Source organism: Poecilia latipinna, unplaced genomic scaffold (assembly GCF_001443285.1).
Source record: "Poecilia latipinna isolate Pla-1442-1.1 unplaced genomic scaffold, P_latipinna-1.0 Scaffold595, whole genome shotgun sequence".
NCBI classification, from domain to species: domain Eukaryota; kingdom Metazoa; phylum Chordata; class Actinopteri; order Cyprinodontiformes; family Poeciliidae; genus Poecilia; species Poecilia latipinna.
The window spans coordinates 319,957-339,520 of record NW_015113211.1 but is presented as its reverse complement, the minus strand read 5'-3'; the positions used below and the strand labels follow the sequence as shown (position 1 = coordinate 339,520).

At 40.5% G+C, this 19,564-nt stretch overlaps 1 protein-coding gene across 1 annotated transcript in view; it reads left to right on the top strand.

The window, feature by feature from the left end:
- The window catches only part of adamts9 (ADAM metallopeptidase with thrombospondin type 1 motif, 9), a 54,623-nt gene extending 35,407 nt beyond the window's left edge, over window positions 1–19,216 (top strand). Inside the window, exons 29-40 of the mRNA XM_015042569.1 lie at window positions 5,993–6,163; window positions 9,051–9,227; window positions 11,984–12,154; window positions 12,270–12,464; window positions 13,089–13,218; window positions 13,682–13,776; window positions 14,047–14,141; window positions 14,284–14,417; window positions 15,188–15,282; window positions 16,694–16,798; window positions 17,237–17,345; window positions 17,521–19,216. Coding sequence (XP_014898055.1) covers window positions 5,993–6,163; window positions 9,051–9,227; window positions 11,984–12,154; window positions 12,270–12,464; window positions 13,089–13,218; window positions 13,682–13,776; window positions 14,047–14,141; window positions 14,284–14,417; window positions 15,188–15,282; window positions 16,694–16,798; window positions 17,237–17,326 — 1,458 coding nt within the window. The 3' untranslated portion in view covers window positions 17,327–17,345; window positions 17,521–19,216. The remainder of the gene's footprint in view (window positions 1–5,992; window positions 6,164–9,050; window positions 9,228–11,983; window positions 12,155–12,269; window positions 12,465–13,088; window positions 13,219–13,681; window positions 13,777–14,046; window positions 14,142–14,283; window positions 14,418–15,187; window positions 15,283–16,693; window positions 16,799–17,236; window positions 17,346–17,520) is intronic.
- The last annotated feature ends 348 nt before the right edge of the window (window positions 19,217–19,564 follow it).

Sequence of the window (19,564 nt, the reverse complement as noted above, 5' to 3'; positions counted from 1 at the left end):
GCCCCCCCCGGGACACAGACCCATGGGGCCCGGTAACCCCAAAAAAAAAAAAAAAAAAAAAAAAAAAAAGTACTCACATCTTTTAAAATATCCATGATTTTTTTTTTTTTTTTCTCAAACAATAGTCCTAAAGAGGCAGAATGACTGTGGTGCTGCTGCACAGAGATATTAGGTGTTTTTTTGTTTTGTTTTTATGACTCCATTTCTGGATTCCTCTCTGTCGATTGCTTAGCATTTCTTCCAAAACATTTAAAACGTCACATGCAACGTGCCAAAAAAAAAAAAAAAGCCCTGAAACGACATGCTTCGGAGACAGCTGCGACCATATGAACAAGAAAGCATTTTCTACATTACTAAAAACTCTGAGTGTTTAGTTAAAAACATTCAGGATCAATTTGTTTCACAAAGATGGTGCGGTAAAAATATTGGTTTAAAGATAATTTATTTTTATTTCTTTTTAACTTATGTAAATACTATTAACTTCAATAATTGAAGGACTCTTTTGTATCCATTTCAGCCAGTCACTGTTCATAAGCAAATGCCGATGACCAATTTTGTATATCAGGAAAATACCACAGATGCCTATTATTTATTATCCAAAGAATGGTTCATAATCCTCAAGCATGAGGCGTTACGATACACAGCTGTAAGAGTAAGAGTTATTTAGTGAGTGTTGTCAGCAGGAGCAAACATAGGATATCAGGTGGGTTAAACTCTTTGTGTACTATTTGTTTCATAAACCTTATTTTAAATGGCTGTTGGTTTTTAAAAATTCAGTTCGTCTTGAGGCACATGAGGGTTTTTAGCAAAGTTACTAATCATAACAAGGCACTTTATTTTACAGTTTATGTACGTATCTTCTGCTGAGTTGGTTATTATAAATGGATCTGCATGTAATGATTCTCAACACCTGCATCTGCAGCAGAGAACAGTCTGAGGCCAACACAGTTTAGAGGACCATGGAGGGAGTTCTCATGGGACAATAAGCTTAACAAATACTCAAGAGAACCAAACATTCAAGAGCAAATTTTCATCGTATAAGACAAGTTAAACACAAAGTGCTCTTATTTTCTGTTCGTCGGCCAATAACAGAGATGGAAAACTGAATCTAGTTTGATTCTTTAATACACATCATTCAAAACGACTTGATCTGGACGTTGATCTGATATTTTAGATCAGATTGGGACATTCCCATTGGCATTGTTTTCTTAACCATTGTTCTTGTTGGCTAGCCATTAATATAAACATATGATTGATGGTTTATAAAAAAATGGTGGCAGTATAGCAATGGGCCTCCCTAAGCTGAGCAGCTAGCTTAATTTGAATTTCTTAAAATCTGAGAGATGGGCTACACATACCTTCAGCTCCCTTTTTGTAATCTCTAATTTGAACTGTACATAGTTATTTTTGGATTCGATACAGGAAGCTGCTTCAAAAGATTTGTAACCATATATTCTTCCATTTCAACATGCAGTTAGCAGAATAACATTATGGTTGTTAGATGGGGGGGGACAAAAAAAAAAACCCACAATGTACACTGAATTTTGTTGCAAGACTAAGTGTAAATAGAGGTAATCTAGTGTTTATTTTAAGTACGAGTAAAATTTTCACACAAATTGCCACGACTAGCAATTGAACTTGCCTTAACTGTCTTAATAAGACTGAGATCCATTGTGTTGACATATGCCTAGACTCAACAGATGACTAGACTCCAGCTGTTTTTTTTTTTTTTTTGTAGAATTGATACGCCTGACTAGGATGGGTTAGAAAGGAACTAGTGCGTTCCACGCCTGGAAGCACCCACTGCTAGCTAGTTTTAGCTAAAGTGGGTTGTTTGATGGAAACAACCCACTGACGCTACCGATGTGTTCTCAAAACCTTGGTGTAGCTTAGCTTGATTCTCCCATGAGAATTTCACTCTTATCCTCTACACTAGGATTCTTGAGTCTACTGTCCACTTCAGTAACATACTGTTCAAACTGCTTCACACAACTAAACTTGAAAAAAATTTGTCTAAGTTCTCGTCGACTCTGAAGTGCCTAAAATATTCCGCATCAGTGCTTTACAACAAACAACAGCTTCAGTGCAAGGACTGTAAAATAATGTGTCTCATTACTAGATTACTAGAAATCATTAGAACCTTTGTATTCCAGTTTTTTCTAGTGTGGCCAATTTTTTATTTTTTTGAAAGATATTTCCCCTAATATTGGCTGATGTAAGTGTTTTATATATTTTAGTTGATGTTTGTGTTGCACAGTAAATAGCAGGAAGTTCAAAATGTACTATCCTGTTTTACACCTCATAATACCTCACTTGAAACGCGACACGACTCAACTAGCCATCAGACAACGACAGCGTATTCTTCCTTGGTGCTTTTTGCCAAATAAGGGATAAGTTATGGAAATCATCACTTTCTTTTTTTTTTTTTTTTTTGCTTTGTTTGGTTCTTTTTGTGGTGCGTTGCTGTTTGATGCTGCCTTTTCTGTAATTTTGTTTCTTTCCAGGTGCGGTTTATCCACTGACAGCTAAATGCAAAGAGTAGTCAGTTTGAATTGTTTCTCAGTTTTGATTGAACATTGCCATGTTGCCATTAATTGTCAGTCAAATACGGTATACGGGTAAACCATTTGGAACGGATTGCTAAATGTCATGCTTCAAAACATGCAATTCCTGTGACCACAGGGGTGGCTGTTGGTGTTTTGTATCCAGAGCTCCTAATGTGAGCCGATCTAATGTGTCTACCTCAGTCTTGGTTATGATTGCTCTCTGTGCACCATCTTTGTCATCCCTGGCACCGGAGCAAACGTGGCTCGCTAAGATTAAGGATTCATTGTTGGGGCTATCCAATGCAGGTGATGGCCCTAAACACAGATCTAAAAAAAATTTTTTTTACTCATATTTCACTTTGATTTTGCTAACTTTCTGTTTTGGAGGGGAATGGCGATGGTCCAGAATCTGTGGTTAGGGACAAACTTTGCTTGCAGCCCACCTGGTTGGCTCATGGCCATAAATGTCTGTACTGACATCCCACTTTATTTTAAGGGCCTGTTAACACAGCTGCGAGTAGTTTTTTTAACAATCATTTGCTAATGAGAACTATTTGTTTCAATGACTCCCATGTGTGATTGCTAAGAGGCAAAAAGTCAACATCTAGGCAGACATCGCAGTGGATTTTTAATGTTCCCCATTACATTTTTCCGTCTGTGCAGTTTGGTTTGTAGTCCGGTACTTGGTGCAAATGGCACTACTAAAACCCAAAATTAACAGGCTCTTAAAATAAGTATATTTAATGTCTCTTATTCGCAAATGGCAGTATTAGTCTGTTGCAAATTTATTTTCTGTATATTTATGTAATTACTTGTATTTATTGTTCCTTTATTATCATGCTGTCAGTATTTAATTTTTTTATGGTTTTTGTTGGATTTCTGTGCATTTCCAGAAAAGGTCATGATTAAAGTGAAGTAGAGGTACTATTCAAGGCGTTTTATTTCATTCTTATTTGAATAAACAATAAATCTCTTGTCATGGACAGTGAGCAACGGTAACTTGAAAGACAATTGAATTGGAAACGTGGGATCGTTACCGAGGTTTTGGTAAAAGGCAACAAGCAGTAAATGCCCTGCTTGTGGTAAATTACGTTCTTGGCGTCGTCATGTAGTGTAAATCCAAGTTAGTTGGTGCAGAAAGCTGAAGCTAGTGGATAATCCGAGATGAGCCAAGAATAAAGTGTACTTCTACTCTCTTAAAATAAATCCAATCTCCAAAATGTCAACAGTTTATGCAATAACAGTTTGATGATATTTAACCTGCCATCACTTTTGCATTGCGCAAACAATTACACAATTATTAAACAGCCCATCACCAATGGTCTTCCTGTGTGAAGCAACACAGAATTACCAGTTACAGTAATTTAATAGAAAACTGATAGTGTTGAAATCGATAAACCAACATTAATTTAAACTGCTTTTTCTTTTAGCACCTGTAAAGACTATAAATGAGCAATTCCCAGTATGTCTCACCCCAGAAAATCATCCCCTTTATCTACTTTTCCTATAAAACTAGTAACTGACTACTGGGTAACTAAAGTGCCCAATGCAAACTTTTTGATGGATTAAGTCAAATAATATTTAGATAAACCACTTTTATGTTTAAAGTTCACTTAAACCCTTCTTGGATTAGCCATTTGCTTCACCCTCCAGCTTCAGTTAATCTGGATTTATACTGCAGTTGACTAGAGCAAATAATTTATTAACTGCCTACAACTTTTTAACAGAACCTCACCTCAAAAGTCCTGAATTATTTCCTTTAAGCTGTAAGTCTATAATGAAATTATGATGACTTACCTCAAACTTTCCTTTGTTGCCATGAAACAAAACTTCCCCAGATCAAAACTAAACTAAAAGAATAGAAGCCAAAATTCTGCAAAGCAGTGAAAGGGAAAATTCATAAATGGCTGAACTGTTTTTTTTTTTAATCTTGACGCTCTCGTTTTTTTTTTCTTCTTCACATTAACATCTACATCAGGTGTTGAAAACCACTTTCATCCAGATGAATCTCTGCTCTGCTTCGTCACACTTCCAAACTCATTTACTGCGCTCAGTCACTCAAAGTGCCGCACCAACGCTTTTTCTATGATGCATTGTGGCGGAAGCGTGGCTTTGAACTCGCTAGGCCTCATTATTCTGGTCTGCTGTGTGCTGGTGACTCGGACCTCAGTGCAAGCCTGTGAAAGTCACTGGAACAAGGGCAGTGTCAAAGGTCACCGCTGACTGACTTCGGTCCCCTTCTTAGGTCATTGTTCTTTCATCATATGCAGAAGTCTGATAATTTAGCAAGAAATTTAGAACAATTGTTACCGGATCACATTTCATACAAGTTTTCTGAATAGAAATATGAAAAACAAGAAATGTAGCAGGTTGTTACCCAGCTGGAGAATAGAAGCCTAATGAACTGGTTCAATTTGCACAATTGCAAAAAAAGACAAAAACAAAAAAAAAAAAGTGAAAGGAGTGACATCACATCTGAACAGAGCCCAGCCTCGGTGGTTTGAAGTGGGCTGTAAATAACTTGATGAGCTAAATTCTCTCTAAACCCCTAGTCCCTCTTCTTTTTCTTTGTTAAATTCTGACTGAATGGATAAATTTCACGTCTTGACATTGATTGAAAAGAAATGTCTGCTGCCAAGTCTAAAACTGGAACCTTCTGCACTGCCGTTTACTAAAAGTTGTCACGCATAAAAAAAAAGACGCAAGCCACACAGTCAAAAACATTTTTATTAAAGTTGAAGGGCACCTTTAAAACAATCTACTTATTGCACATGTTGTCTTTATTCAATGAAAAAAATAACTGATCATTTTATCAGTCGAATGATCCAACAGTCTACCAATAAAGTTGCACTGAATTTGAACAAACATAGCACAATACAAGTACTTTTTTTTTTATCTTCAGAGGACAAAAAAAGCTACGAGTTTAATGTTGTTGCTTCCCCCCCAAAATCGTCCTACCTTTCCTCCTCCTTCTTGAACGAGGTGAGAGGTTGTGGCGAGTTCCCCGTCCATTACGGTCCAGTCTGGACAGAGCTGCACACTGAGCTGTGCACCCGTTCAACCCTGAGCCTGTCGCTTTTTATCCATCCACGATGTGAAACGCCCCCTTTCAGATTTTCCGAGCACAGTTGATCCCTGCTCCTGTAACCCTACTGTGTGTGTGTGTGTGCCTGCCTGTCACACAGAGTTAAGTCCTTCAATAACTCGGTGAACCCGGACGTGAAAAAACTGCTACCGGGTGAACCGGGCATGTGTCGGCACTGGACTTTCCTTTTTGTTTTTTTCCCCCCTTAATTTATATATATATATATATATATATATATATATAAAAGTTACCCTATTTATTCTGTTGGTACTGAGATCTCCATTAGTTTGGTGTTTATTATTGGGTAAAGCACAAAGAATAACTTCTGATTTCCATTGCTCTCTTCCTCCACCTGCTGCAGTGCTCGGCCTCCTGCGGAAGAGGTGTGAAATCCCGAAAGGTCAGCTGCGTGACCGGGTCCGGCCGCTCCGTCCCGGATGAAAACTGTCGCCACTCGTCCCCCAAACCCAGCAGGCAGAGGCGATGCCGAGGCGGAAGGTGCCCCAAGTGGAAGACCGGCGCCTGGGGAGAGGTACGGAGCCCGTCTCTGGTTCTCACGCTGCCAGACACGTCAGCCCCTCCTCATTCCCCTCTGCTCTTTTACACTTTTAATGCTTACCAGGTTCTTTGCAACTCCGTCTGCATGTCTGTGAAACATGTGCAGGGCAACCTGACAGCGTTTAAACACAACCACTAACTAGGACGGGGTGCCTTGGCAGATCACAGCGTGGTGGGCCGAGGGCAGAGGCAAACGGAGGGGTTGAAGACCAAGGCTGTGACAGTTTAGCGCAGACAGTTGAACAGCTGGAGGGAAGTGCAGGCTCTTTGATCTCGAGTCCAGCCAAAGTAAATCTACCCTTCTCTGTATTTTCTCTTCCTCTGCCCCTCACCTTCCTTTCCTCTCTGTCCCTTTTATCCTCTGCCTCACTGTAAGCCTGTGCCTCCGCAATGGAAACCACATGTCGTGTTTTTACTTCAGCGTTTCTACAAGAGGCCGTTCTCTCGCGTCACGTTCCCAGACAAACTAACAGATTGCACCTGGGCGTCTGCATTGTGCTTGTTCCATCTCTCTCTCTCTTTTTTTTTCTTCTTTTTTTCCCGCCCATTTTCCTCCTTCCTCCCCATCTCCCTCTGAATTCACTCCATCGCTCAAGGCGGTGACACACAAGTGTTGTGCACACGTCAAGAGAGGATGTGCTTCTCCTCAAAACAGCTGTGGAGCAGCACGCATGCCCCGGAGTAAATGGGAGCAATCAAAGCGCTGGAAGGAGAGTGCCGTGTCTTGCAAAAACTATTTGCGCCAACCTTTTCTATCTTTTGACATGTCCTAACCACAAAGTTCAAGAGATTTTACTGGGATTACATGTGACAGACCAACACAAAGTAAAGCACGTCATTTTGAAAAGGAAGGAAAATTGTACTTCCTTTTATTTATTTTTTGCAAAACATTCAACCCCTTCACTCTTTAACCCTAAATTAAAAAAAAAAAAAAAAAAAATAAAACATTGTAACAAGTAAACCGTTCATCTTATGTTGAAATTTTGCCCATCTGTGTGTAATTTAATCCAAATCTCTGAGACAAGGCCCCGGAGGTTTGTTAGGGAAGATTAGAGAAGAGCATCATGGAGTCTGAGGGAACACAGCAGGCAGGTCAAAGGGAATGGGGGGGAAGTTGTAAGGAGGCTTTAAGCAATTTAAGGTTTCAAAACAATATCCCAAGTTTTGAACATTTCACAGAGCTTCATCTAGAACCAGTAGGAATCTGTGAAACTAATTAGAGTTGATATGAAGATAGATGGAGCTACGTATCTTTAAAATCTTGAACGAAAGCCTGTTGGAAGTTTCAAAAGACTTTAAAGTAGCTACTGCAAAGGTTTGTCCCCCAGTAGAGCGACGACCCTGAACACACAACCAGAACCACAATTGGAATAGTTTAGTTCAAAGCATTTTCCAGTATCAGAATTCCACAAAATCCAACTAAGAATCCGTGGAAATACCTGAATGTTGATGTTTACAGACACAGGTAAGTCCAGCAAAAACTGGTTCTACACACTGAATAAGGGGGAGTGAAGAGAAAGGCACATCAAACCTTTCAGGTATTTTGTAAAAAGAATTGAAATAAAATAAATTAATGTTTGAAATTTTAAAGTGGGGTATTATGTAAAATTGACTTTTTGTGCTTTACATCATGCTACAAAGAAGTGCTGCTTTTGATTCTTTCCTGCATGTTTTAGAAAACCTTGAATATCTTACGGCAGCCATTCAGGGGTGCCTAAACACTTGCTCTCACCAATCCCTGCCTATTTCCACAAGCTCCTCCTTGCCGCTGCAGTCTCCAGCCGAGCTTTCGCCTCAAAAAGTACCACTCCTCCCGCAGGCCTCTCTCACTCAGCAGCAGCAATTACCAAACGCCTGGTGGAACTGCGTCATGCTAACTACTTCTCAGTCCAATGATTGTAAATGGCATAACGAAGGAGCGTTGTTGTGATGGCCTAAAGGTGGAGTGTTGGAAAGAGCAGGAGCTTCTTAGGGCAAGAGGCAAATTTCAAGTCAAATTTCCTTTAAGTCTTGTTTGATATATACAGCATTTGTATGACAACTAAAGGTTGTCATAAAAAGTTACTTTATTTTGCTATAGAATGGCATTTTGTGCCTGGAAAATATCTAGCACCTCCCCTTTAATATAACTTGTGATACACTACATGTATTGTACATGTAATGATTGTTGCCCAACATCTGCATGTTGGTGTATGAAGGCGTACACATGAATGTGACGGGGGCTCTAGTGTAAAGTGCTTTAAGTGGTCTGGTCAGTATGACAAGAAAGGTGCTATATAAATTCACTCCATTTAGTATTAATATCTGTGGAAAATGGTGCAAAGAGAAATGTGTGTTACGCTCCAAAAACGAGCTTTATAACTGGAAAAAAGAACATGTTTAAATACAGATGACACCATTATTTATCTGTTAGAATTTATGTAAATTATATCTATTGTAAGCTCACAACACTAGACACACTAGACAGAGTAAAAATTCAGTCTTTTCACAGAAATGGCACAATATGACTAAGTTAATAAAAAAAATTCAAAGAACCCATACAACTTTGAATTACAAGATACACAATTCTATGGCTAAAAAGCAAAACCTGTCAAAAGTGTAATAAAGTTGCATTTAAATACTGGTGTAAAGGGTTCATCTCATAAGATTACCATTTTCTTTTTCAAAATGCAAAAACAAAGATATTTGGAAAAGAGTTACGCACTCAACATTAATATTTAAAATAAACCAGAGCTAGCTTAAAAAAAAAACTCAAAGAGGATTTGCTTGTCGTCGTGGCTACCGAGTTAAATTGAACCCTATTGTTCCTACAGTTAATGAAATACTTCTAGTGGCTTAGGTTTTACCTCTCCTGCTTTCAGTGTTCAGCCTCATGCGGTGACGGAGTTCAGCGGAGGGAGGTTTTCTGCCAGGTCGGAGACCGCCGTAACCCCGCGGAGACCGGCTGTGCCCAGCGCTCCCGTCCGCCGTCCAGCCAGAGCTGCCGCGTCGCAGACTGTCCCGCTCGCTACCGCTGGAGAGAAGGGGACTGGCAGGCGGTAAGTCGGAGCGAATGCCTGCAGGTTTTAAACATTCCAGTCTGTAAGTCAAAACGTGCAGCGTGGCCGCGCTGCCTTACCTGGCACTGGATGAAGGTACTGAAGTTGAGTCGCTGCTCCCGTCGGAGGCTCCACTGTGTTGTCAGAAGGCCAGAGAGAGAAAGACGAGAGGGGAGGGCAGAGGCAGCGAAGCCCCTAGTGTAACTGGGTTTTGTTTTGTTTTTTTCTTCCTCTCAAAAAAAAAAGAAAAAAAAAAAAGAGACGGAACACTAGAATACATTGACGGAAAAACATTTAATCTTTCCAAAGTTTAGAAATATGTCACAGCCAAAAAGCTAGTTGGAAGAGGTTGGAAGTTGGAGTGATACGGGCTGCGGGTGGGGTCAGTATTAAAAAATTGATTTTACTGAAATGCAGGTGAATGAATGGCGACATTGCTTCAAAATACCATTATTCAAGTTGAAGCAAAAAGTACAGATTTATTTTACTAAGGACATAATCAGACAAAAAATGTATAAATTTGCTTACTTTTAAATAACATAAATGACATATGTTCGAATAACTGACATTTGGGTCCAGGAAACATACATTTCTAAACCTCACTTTTTTTTTTTTTACAACATTAAACTTCTGAAATAAATACCTGCATTAGGCAACTCAAAATTTAACAGTGCAAACTACTTTAATTCTCAAGACATACTCTATACGTTATATTTACTTGTCCTTAAAATGGCACAGTTGGCTCATCCAACCATCTGTTCATCCTTTCTATCTTCCTTCCTTTATTCCTGCCTTCCTTCCTTTTGTCCTTCCTTCCTTTGTACCTATTTCCAGTGGGTGTTGGGTAAAAGTTGGGGTATAAAAGGAGAAGATTAGGTTATTTTTTATAGACTTCTCTCTTTAGGTAGACTCAGGAAGGTGGGGCCAACTTTGTGTGTGCTTAAAAAGTGACTGAGGTAAATTGGCAATTAATGGTTAAAATCGATTTGCTATTACAATATGCAAAATGCTAGCACAAAAAGCAGAAATGAGTAAAACACATAGCAGTCAGTCATAACTAACACATGTGAATAGGAACCAGCATTAAAGTACAACACAAAAGGAAAAAGACCAGAGTTTTCTCTGACTACTTGAAGCATAAGTTAGTGCAGGACTGGCCCTCCCCCACATGTTGCTGCACATTGCCAGTAGACTGGTTGAAGGAAAGCTGCAAAAAGAAATATCAATTTTATATTTGAAATGATAGAAAGCCATTTGAATTCTGCTATTTTAAGCCCACTGAATTTACTTAAAAAGCAGGCTCTTGCTATAGAAAATGAAGTTATAAAACTCTGTGAGAATTCAAAAGTTCTTCGGGGACCCCTGCTGGTTTTCGGTCTCCAAGCAGAACCTTATTTTGGTTATGCCTCAGACTGCTTCAGTTTTCCCACAGCTCTTCCTCTTCTTGACTACTTTCATGAAAGTTGTTCCCTATAAAATGCCTGATATTAAAAGTGCAATTAGTTTGAAGCGTTGAAAAACACTTTTTTCCCTCAGCTAAACTCACTTTCTGTCCGCTGAAGGCTTTGGTCGTTTCGAAAGGAAAGTTCAGACGGAGTTTCTTCCTCGTCAAGTTCACTTGATGTCGGATTTGGATCACAAAGCAGCATGAACCGCGTTTCTGAAAACAGAGCTTAATTAGCACTGAGAGGAGTGTGCAAGTCCCAGCCTTTTGGTCCCAATTAATCCCCGAATTCCTGAAATTCGGGAGCCGAGCCTTCAAGGACCAGTATAAGTTTTATTCCTTCCTCTTTAAATCTGATTTTGTCCCTTTACATGGAAGCTCTGTGACAAATTGACATAATTCATGCATGTCTTGGTGATAGTTGTACTTAGACGCTCTGACACCGTAGTGCCTGTCAGCACAACTAAACGCAGCTCTTCCAGTTGTCAGGGTTCAACATTATGGGAGTGACGAGGAGCAGCTGCAGCAGGATGTAGCCATGGCGATACTTCTGACGCAGCTGGAACGTTTCAAGCAGAAGGCTGTTATAGACTGAAATGTCACAATATTTGACGTTTCTCTTCAGCCTGGATACATTTTTACTCCAGGCTTTCAACTAGCTTCCGTATTTTGATAAATCGTCATATTTTCGTATTTTGATGGTTATGTGTTTTTATCCTGCCTTCCTTGAAACAATGTATAGTTTTCCCTCTAGGTTGCTTTTTGTGCTTTGGCAATTGAGACACAAGTTTGAATGCAGTAAATAATAAATACTGATGCTTTCCAACTGTAGTTTTAAAGCTGCATTACCTTAATTAGAGTAATGGGTGGCATTCCTCTAGTTTCCACATCATGTTTTTTTTCACCCTCTGGGGTGTTTCCAGACAAGTCCCGATTTGTCTTGGGTGTAAATGGGGTGGCAGAGTGTAGGATTTTTCTTTTGGCCAGTTGCCTGGAAGTGTGCAGCAACAAGTGAGGGAGTCGCAGTGGTGTTCTCTATGTACCATACAATAAGAAAAAACTCAGAAAAATATTCTTAATGGACACTTCCTCTTTGGTCTCTTGAAAAAGAGATTGTTCGCACATTGTTTTCCCCTCTTCTCTGATCGTTTGCTTTGACGTTTTCTTTCTGTGATAAAAGCACAAACTACAACCACAAACTATTTCATCTTGCTCCTTCCTTCTTAACCTCCACTATACTTTCTCTTGCCCCACCAATAGTGGAACAATCCCGATGTTACACCGCATCTTTTCCGTCCCGTTTCCTCAACAGTGCAGTAAGTCCTGCGGATCGGGCCATCGAAGGAGGGCATTGCAGTGCGTTGATTACAACCATCACGAGGTCCATGAAATGTACTGCGTGAACCAGATCAGACCGCCGGACATTGAGAGCTGCAACACACAGGCTTGCGAGCTAATCTGGATCACTGGGGAGTGGACAGAGGTGAGCCGATGTTGCGTCTCTGTCCTAATTCGCTCTCGTTTTTCCAACTCCGACTTTTAAGTTTGTCGAGAAATACTTCCCTTCCTTCATGCCAGTGGTTTTCTCTCTCCTCCAGTGCTCGGTGAGCTGTGGTCAGGGCTACCGTCAGCGTCTTGTCTCCTGCAGCGAGGTGCACGTGGAAAACGACAACTACGAGTACGGCCATCAGTCTTTGTCCAATTGCCCTGGAACCCCCCCAGAGAGCTACATGCCCTGTCATCTGGGCACATGTCCACCTCCACAGGAGTGGAGGGCTGGAGTCTGGGGACCGGTGAGCTAGGCTGTCCAGCCAAATATTGTGTTGTCATTAAAAAGAACGAGTGAAACGTGGTTAATGTCATTAACGGAAGCAGCGGGCCTCAGTGAAAGTGCTTTTAAAAAATGTGTCGATACCAACCTAGATTCATTTAAAGCTTTACGACATAACACACGACATGAGGCCACTATTACTTCTCAAGACAGGAGTGATGCATTCACAGTATACACAAAAACTATTGTGATAAAATAATTTGATATGAGTGAATAATTTGTAGTAAAATTAAAAATGATTAAAAAAAATTCTTATACATTGTTTGAAATTTCCCCAGAATCTAATAAACAAACAGGAATAGCCCTGTTTGGGTCTATCTGAGCTACCATGACCATTATCCTAGAGAGATTTGAAGATTACTAAAGTTTTAACAGACAATAAATAACCTACAGAGCTTATCTGAATAATTTTAATTTAGTTAATATCTGATGGGTTTCTTGTTGTAAAAAGGCCTAAAATTGAATGTTTCTAACACACTGTTGAAGAAGCTACACTACTAGCTTGAAAACCAAACGCTTAACAGAATGAATTACGCCAAATTGAAGTGACTTTTACGTTGTTGTGGTTGTCCTCTCTCTTATTCAGTGCTCGGTAAGCTGTGGGGACGGCGTGGCAGAGAGGACAGTGCAGTGTGTGTCTGCAGACGGACGAGAAAGCAACAGGTGTTCTCCAAACGAAGAGCCAGACAGGAGAAAAGTCTGCAGTAATCCAAGCTGTGAGTGCTGCTAAGTGACCTGAATGCTGTCGCTATGCTTATAGGTGAAAAGGTAGAGAGATGCGCCAATCAATGTCTGAGTTAAATATGATGTGGTATGGGTATCTGTTTTTTGAGTTGGACAACAGCTGAATCAGGTTAAAAAAAAAAAAAAGAAACACCAGTTCTGGTCAAAAGTAGATTTCTCAGTGCATCTCTAGTTATAGGATCAGATCAAATCCAATCCTTGCAAACTCCAGTGTATTTGCAGCTCAGTGTGAATCATTCATTTCAGAAAACTTTGGGTGAAGTAGTCCGCATCCGAGCTTAAACTTTAAAGATTTATTGTTCCGCGTATTGACTCTTCACCCTTAGTTTAGCTTAGTTAGATAGGGTTCATTGGTAGATATGACTTAGCAAAATGTGTGTTCTTAAATAAATAGCATTCTGTTGAGCACTTAGTTTTCTTCCTCTTGTCTCCAAGGCAATTTGCCTTCGAGCTGTCTTCAGATCCAGAGCACAAGCGGCCCCATTCCAGACAGCGAACACTTTCTCAGTGTTCAAGGAAAAGCTCTCAAGGTAAGACACTTTAATCACCTGAGTACAGAAAGAATCTGTTGTTTTTCTTCTGTGAAACAGACTCATTGAGAAGCTTAATATTTTGAAAAGAGTGAAGCTCCGCACGCATCTATTCGATTGTACGTCTGGAGTTGACCTTAATTTGCCCATTGTACTTTTCCATCATCTCCTTATCCTTCTAAAACCTCATTGCCCTTTTCCTTCTGTTTGCCTTCTCTTCCCTGACCTTTATCTCGACTCTTGCTCCTCCTGTGTCTCTCTTGCCCTCAGGTTTATTGTGCAGGAATGCAGACGGAGACTCCACAGGAGTACATCACCTTGACAACTGGAGAAGAGGAGAATTTTTCCGAGATCTTTGGCTTCAGGTGAACCTCCGGCAGGACAACAAGGAGAGCCGTCGGGGTTTATTACGAAAATCCGGCTGACTTCTGGTGGCTTTCTCCTAAAATGAGGAAATTCCATGGACATGTCAGCCGAAGCTGAGGTTTTACCTCTGTACTTCTCCAGGCTCAACGACCCTACTCAGTGTCCTGAAAACGGCTCCAGAAGAGAAGACTGCGACTGCCGAAGGGATTACACCGCCGCAGGCATGACCACCTTCTCTAAAGTGCGCCTGGACCTGAGACGGATGAACGTCATCAGTGAGTGGCCCACGCACCCAGAGCTAATGTTTACTCTACGCTACACTCAAATGAGGACTGTCTTTTCCTTTTAATTATGTCCAGCTTCATGAGGGTTAATGGGATCAAGATGTCTGCAGTTTAAACAACAGACATTAGCAAGGCTTACATAAAACTGCTGTGGCGCGGTTGAATCACACTGACACTGCCAAGAAGGCTGCTCTTATTGAGAACTTCAATGCCTTTCAAAAGTGTTCATAGTGCTTGATATTTGTAATATGTTGTCACATTAATTAAAGCAAACTTATCTATTCTAGAGCAACTTCATTTGAGAAAGGGAGCAAAAGTAGTGCGCTATCATGAAGTGAAAATAAGCTAAGGTAGAGTTTTACAAAACAAAAATGTAAAAGTAAAATTAATACTCATTCATCTTTAGTAAGTAATTTGTTCTTTTTGGTATTTCTCTCCCAGTTTTGTGAAGTTGTGTCTGTCTTTTCACATTAATTTTCAAAACGTGTTGCATATTCTCAATTGCATTTGACTCTGGACTTAATCTAAATTTGTTGCATGAAAATGCCTTCCACAGTTTTCAGACTTTTATTCGTGAAAGATACCAAAAAGCATACTGACATTCCAGATGAGTAAGAATGCTTTTGTCGCCGAATATTTCTTTGCTCGTTAGCATAGATGCTAACGTTTCACATCTGTGTGAAACGCATCCTTTCGAAACATTTTTTGTTTTTCTCTTGGGTCCCAACGAGTTTAATTTTCTGCTTTTACTCGATGTTTAGCTACAGATTGGCGGTTTGCTTTCACTCGTGACGGCAAGAGTCCTGTCCCGTTTGCCACAGCTGGAGACTGCTACAGTCTGGCCGACTGTCCACAGGTGAGCACCATCTGCAAACAATAATCTCTACCCTGAGGCATTTTGTTCTTACGTTTATGCAGAACAAGTCTTCAACGGCAAAAAACAGCGGGAAGTGCTAAATGGACCCATTGTATTAAAGCTGCATGCTTCTGTAGCTGGAGTTTGTAAATTATTTCTACGCTCCTGTTTATGTTGAAGGAGTCAAGGGAGCCGAGGATTTATGCTTCCTTTCTCTTTTTGACATGACTTTTACATTCAGCAGGAGCTTTTATTCAAAGCAACATAAAGACAGCGAGGGATACTTTAACTCACACCTCCTGAACCAAGGAGACTTCATCCTTTTGTGAGATGAGGCAGGGGACTGAGGCTTTTGTGCTTAGATGAAACCTCCAATATTTCAACAGGAAAACAAACAAATCACAAAGCAACAGACGGCCCTCTCGCATTTTCTACCCGTTGCTCCTGCCCTGCGTCTGTAGCATCTCCTTCAATTCGTCTCTGTTGCCTTACTCTTGACATTTTTCCTTGGCTGTTGAAAGCTTCGCTCAGCCTCGCCTGCATGTAAACATCTCTCCCGCCGGGCACGATACGCAATGTCAAGAGATGGAGGAAGAGTCTGTTAGACCAGATGATATCACACAAGCAGCACAGCAACAAAACAGTGTGGAAAAACATGTCAAACATCAGGTTTTGCCAGTAGTGGTTCTTGCATGTATGGCGCCCTGGGCATGGCCCGTCCCACTGCTACTTTCTCCCCTTCATGAAATGTCCTGGTTGAACGTAGCTCGAGGCACCACTCAACCACTCATGGTGAGAGGGAAGAGGATGCCACAGAAAACTTTGCTTATTCAGCCTGGTACTCTGTGGTTAATTTGTTAGACTGCGATTAAATAAATTGTTTTTATTGATGTAATTCTTGTGCCACTCTACCCTGTAGTCTGATGCCGCCCTGGGCAACTTCCCGTTTGGCCAATGTCAAAAACCGCCACTAGGTTTCACTGTAAAAATAAGCAAAGATATAGGAAAGAATCAAAACTTTAGCCTTCAGTTGAAACTATAAGAACGTACCTGTTCTTAAAGCTATGTTAAGAACAAGCATATTAATATGTTAATATGCTGCAACATATTAAAGCATGTCTGTGAAAAAATAAGCCAGTATGTTTTTGAAGCCTTTAATTTCGTGCATGGTTATGTTTACTTTCACAGAACGTTTTTTTTTTTTTTGACTACATGCTAAAATGTTGTTTGGATTTGTTTGGAAAACTGTTGGCCCTCCACCAGTTCTTTTCTGTGTCTCTGTTGTTTATGTTCGATGCGTCTCATTATTTTATGTCTCAAAATGCATATTTTTCTCATAATTGTTTCAAATTACTGCATCATTCTTTCATTTTGCCCTGTATCCACTCTTTATGTTGCTGTCTTGCTTTAGGGACGGTTCAGAATCAACTTGTCAGGAACAGGTTTCAAGGTGGCTGAGGAAATCACCTGGATCTCCCAGGGAAACTACGCGGTGACTCGTATCCAGAAATCACAGGTACCTCATCACACACGCACACACACACACACACACATCCATCACATGCCAAACGTAACCGTATTCGATTTGCTTAGATTCACCTTCATATCAGCTCATAAACCTCTGGTTGATTTTTTTTTTTTTTTTTAGTTGATTTACTTTTTTAATTTTTGTATCTACATCACTTGCCAAATACTAAAGACAAATAATCTTAAGTATGCCCACATTTCTGTTTTAAAACCCCTTTTTTCTCATTTAATGTTGAAATTTTCTAAGAAACTGAATGTTGGGTGTTCATTAGCTGTGAGCCATAATACTTAAAACTGGCCAAAATGATTAAGAAATATATCACTATGCCTTTAAAAAATATCTATGTAATATATTCTTATAGCCCCACTGATTTGTTTTGAAAAATTACTCGAGTGTCAGCTCATGTCATTATTTCTGTGTCCACAGGATGGCAGCAGAGTAACGGGGTTCTGCGGAGGCTACTGTGGAAAATGTACGCCGTCCTCTGGTGACGCTCTGCCTGTCACAGTTGAATAGATATGCAGCAACAAAACAGGTGGATTTTCAGTTATTACAGAAGATAAAACAAATATATCAGTATTATGTTTCTGGTTACAAAATAGATGCTGGCAGCAATTTCTTTTGCTCATCTAACACATGTTTTCTTGGACAGTTCTTAAAACGGCTGGATGTTAATCGCATTTGTGTGCTTTGCTTTTATTTACTTGCAGCGCTGTGCATTCTTCTTCTGGTGCTCAATTTCCCTCCTCATCAATGGTGCTATTGCCAACTTGGAGCTCAAACTCATCCATCACCTCTTTGACTCATTGTGTCTGTGTATAGTGTAAATTATTCCACTGTAAGTACTGTAAATAGACCGATCAAATCTCTTATTTATTCTACTTGCCATTTATTTTTGTATTGTAAAATAATTTAAAGGTTTTGTTGTCAAAAGCTTGCGCTAAATATGCTAGTATTAATGCAGTTTATGTCAGATTTTCCTTCCACATTTTATCACTAATGTTTAACTTTGAAGTTACTATGCAGTGCAGCCATATGTGTGTGTGTGTGTGTGTGTGTGTGTGTGTGTGTGAGTGAGTGTGTGTGTTTGTTTTCTCTCCAGTAAGTCCAGTAATCGAGTTGTGATTGTTGCCAAACCAAATGTTTTCATGCAGTTTTCTTTTGACAAACCAATTACTCCTCAAGCAGCAGCAGCATTTATACGTACAAGCATTATGTAGCGGCTGTCAGCTGCCGGACCTTTAAGAGGTTGTCCTGCAGTAAGTCGATCTGACTCTGTGCGCTTCTGCTTCCACTTACTGAGCCACTGAACTCCTTCGCGACCTCCGCGTTTAAATTCCTCTCCCTTACATGCCCGATCCCGCTCAATTTTCCTCGGATCTGCTGCGCTTGAGGCTGATCCGATCTGAAACCGGTTGTCTGAAGCCAACTGGACAGCGTGGGAATCCTTCCCTCGCTGCTAACTCTGGCTTTCGTTCGCTCGGGCTGGAGAGAGGAGGAGGTTGGAGGTTCTTTAAGCAAGTGGAAATCAACGGGGTCAGGTGCTGTAGAAATGTCTCTGCTGTGCAGCTGCGGAGCTCTGGCAGTTTGGCGTCTACAGATTGTCGACGTCTGAGGGACAAAGTTACACGGGTGGTAAAAAATATATGACATGTACCAGTGCATACAGAAAAGCCTTTTCCACAGCATGATGCCGCCACCACCATGTGTCACCCTGGGGTGGTGCTTTCAGGGTGTTAGCTTTATATCTTCTCCATAATTGGCCACAACCTGAACTCCAGATGACCTGTATTATTTTATTTAGCGGCATCAAAATAAAAAAGGAGCTGAATGCTACTTTTAAGGTTGTGGTTATAATTCGGTAGAGTTCAAGGGTCTGAATGCTTTTGCAGGGCTTTGTAATTCTGTTCAGCTGTGTAAATGGACACATGACAGGATTCTGATAAAACAGAGTTCATGATGCCACACATCAAGGAAGATAAAGTCCCCTGGTCCAGCATGCAGTAACCAGAAAAGAGCTGTTAGCCTTTAGTGTTTTCATTTACCCAACAGTTGGGCATCTTCTCTCTATTTTCTTGGTAGAATAAGAGGAAAAAGACTTCACCTCAAGCCAAATAAGATTCCTCAGAAACTCTGGAGATGTAATGAAGATGTTGGGGTTGTTTGACCCCAGAGACAAGTCAGTCTGCTAAATTCGCAGTGAGTCTGTCCAAAGTGCTGCTCGTGCGTCGTGTACCTCACGTTCTTTTCTATATCCAAACTGCACATCGTCTTCTGGCCTTCTGCTTTGTCGTTTTATTTAAAGAAAACAGGGTACTTTATACTTTGCGCAGTTTTTTTAATTTTTTTTTATTTTTGTTCCTCTCTGGCCACTGTTACACTCTATGACCTGATCTGCTAAAAAAATAAAAATAAAAAATAGAAAGTCCAGAAGGAAATGCATGGATTATACATAAAATAAAAAGCCATTTTGTTACTGTTGTGAGCCGTTTTGTGTGTGTGTGTGTGTGTGTGTGTGTGTGTGTGTGTGTGTGTGTGTGTGTGTGTGTGTGTGTGTGTGTGTGTGTGTGTGGTGCTATTTCGGTGCCTTACGTGCGCAGCCTTCAGCCAAAGGAAATTCACTAGTCTTAATCTACGACTCGGCAAGTATTTAAAGACACGGGGACGAAAGCAGGCTGTGTCTTACTGAAGGTCATGACTGACAAATGCACTTCTGATCGTCAGAACGTCGTCCAATCAGGTTCTCAGGTGTCA